Genomic DNA, 1,103 nt, shown 5'->3' on the forward strand with positions numbered 1-1,103 from the left:
CAAATAAGCTGCTTAGTACTTAGCTAAATTATATAGTAAAACCAAAAAAAGAGACAAACCTGCTGTTTAGATACCTCTCCATCATCTTTCAGTGTAGTTACATTAATTCTGATGCCATCCTGTAAAACAAGTATTGTTTAAATTGGACAGGTCTGCATCTCACAGACTGAGAATAATGTGGCTGTTCATTTTCCCTCCAATTATATCTACTGTACAATCACTTATAACAGCATTAAGAGATTTTAAAAGACCATCTTTTCCATTTTATAGCCATTTTTCCACCCTCATTCACAATTCCAATTTTTTATATTATATACTTTTTCTATTTACTTGTGAAAAGTATCACGAGCATATAATATGCAAATGTAGAGTTTAAAAGATGAGCCCTCCTGTGAGTACCACCAAGACTAAAATCTAAAATACTACTCCTGCCTTGGGAGGCTCTGCATGATTGCCCTCTACCCCCCCCCCCCCCCCAAGGAATCCCATACCCACTTTCATTGGAATCATTTCTTGCTTTTTTTAAATAGTTTTACTACCTGTCTCTCTCTCTCTCTCTAAACAATATGGTCCTTAGTTTTATCTGTTTCTGAGCTTTATGTAAGTAGGATAACAGTATATGTATTCTTCCGTAACTTTAGTTGTTGCACGTAGCATAATCACAGTGCTGTGGTAACATTCCATCTCTGACTACCAATTTACTTATTTATTCTATTACCCATGGACATCTGAGTTGTTTCCAACCTTTTTGCTTTTATAAACAAAGTTGCACTGACTTTTTTTTTTTTGAGACAGAGTCTCGCTCTGTTACCCAGGCTGGAGTACAGTGGTGGGGTCTCAGCTTACAGCAACCTCCACCTCCCACGTTCAAGCAATTCTGCCTCAGCCTCCTGAGTAGCTGGGACTACCAGCGCACACCACCATGCCTGGCTAATTTTTATATTTTTAGTAGAGATGGGGTTTAGCCATGTTGGCCAGGCTGGTCTCAAACTCCTACTCCTGATCCCAGGTGATCCACCTGCCTCAGCCTCCCAAAGTGCTGGGATTACAGGCTTCAGCCCCAATGCCTGACCAAAGTTGCACTGACCCTTTCTTGAGTGTGT

The 1,103-nt window shown here is 40.2% G+C and overlaps 1 protein-coding gene across 2 annotated transcripts in view; it reads right to left on the bottom strand.

The window, feature by feature from the left end:
* GINM1 (glycoprotein integral membrane 1) overlaps window positions 1–1,103 on the bottom strand; it is a 22,017-nt gene that overhangs the window by 16,070 nt on the left and 4,844 nt on the right. For both annotated transcript variants that reach the window (XM_017505750.1, XM_017505749.1), the window contains exon 2: window positions 60–119. In XM_017505750.1, the coding sequence (XP_017361239.1) occupies window positions 60–119 (60 nt within the window). The remainder of the gene's footprint in view (window positions 1–59; window positions 120–1,103) is intronic.

Source organism: Cebus imitator, unplaced genomic scaffold, assembly GCF_001604975.1.
Source record: "Cebus imitator isolate Cc_AM_T3 unplaced genomic scaffold, Cebus_imitator-1.0 Scaffold341, whole genome shotgun sequence".
Classification (NCBI taxonomy): Eukaryota; Metazoa; Chordata; class Mammalia; order Primates; family Cebidae; genus Cebus; species Cebus imitator.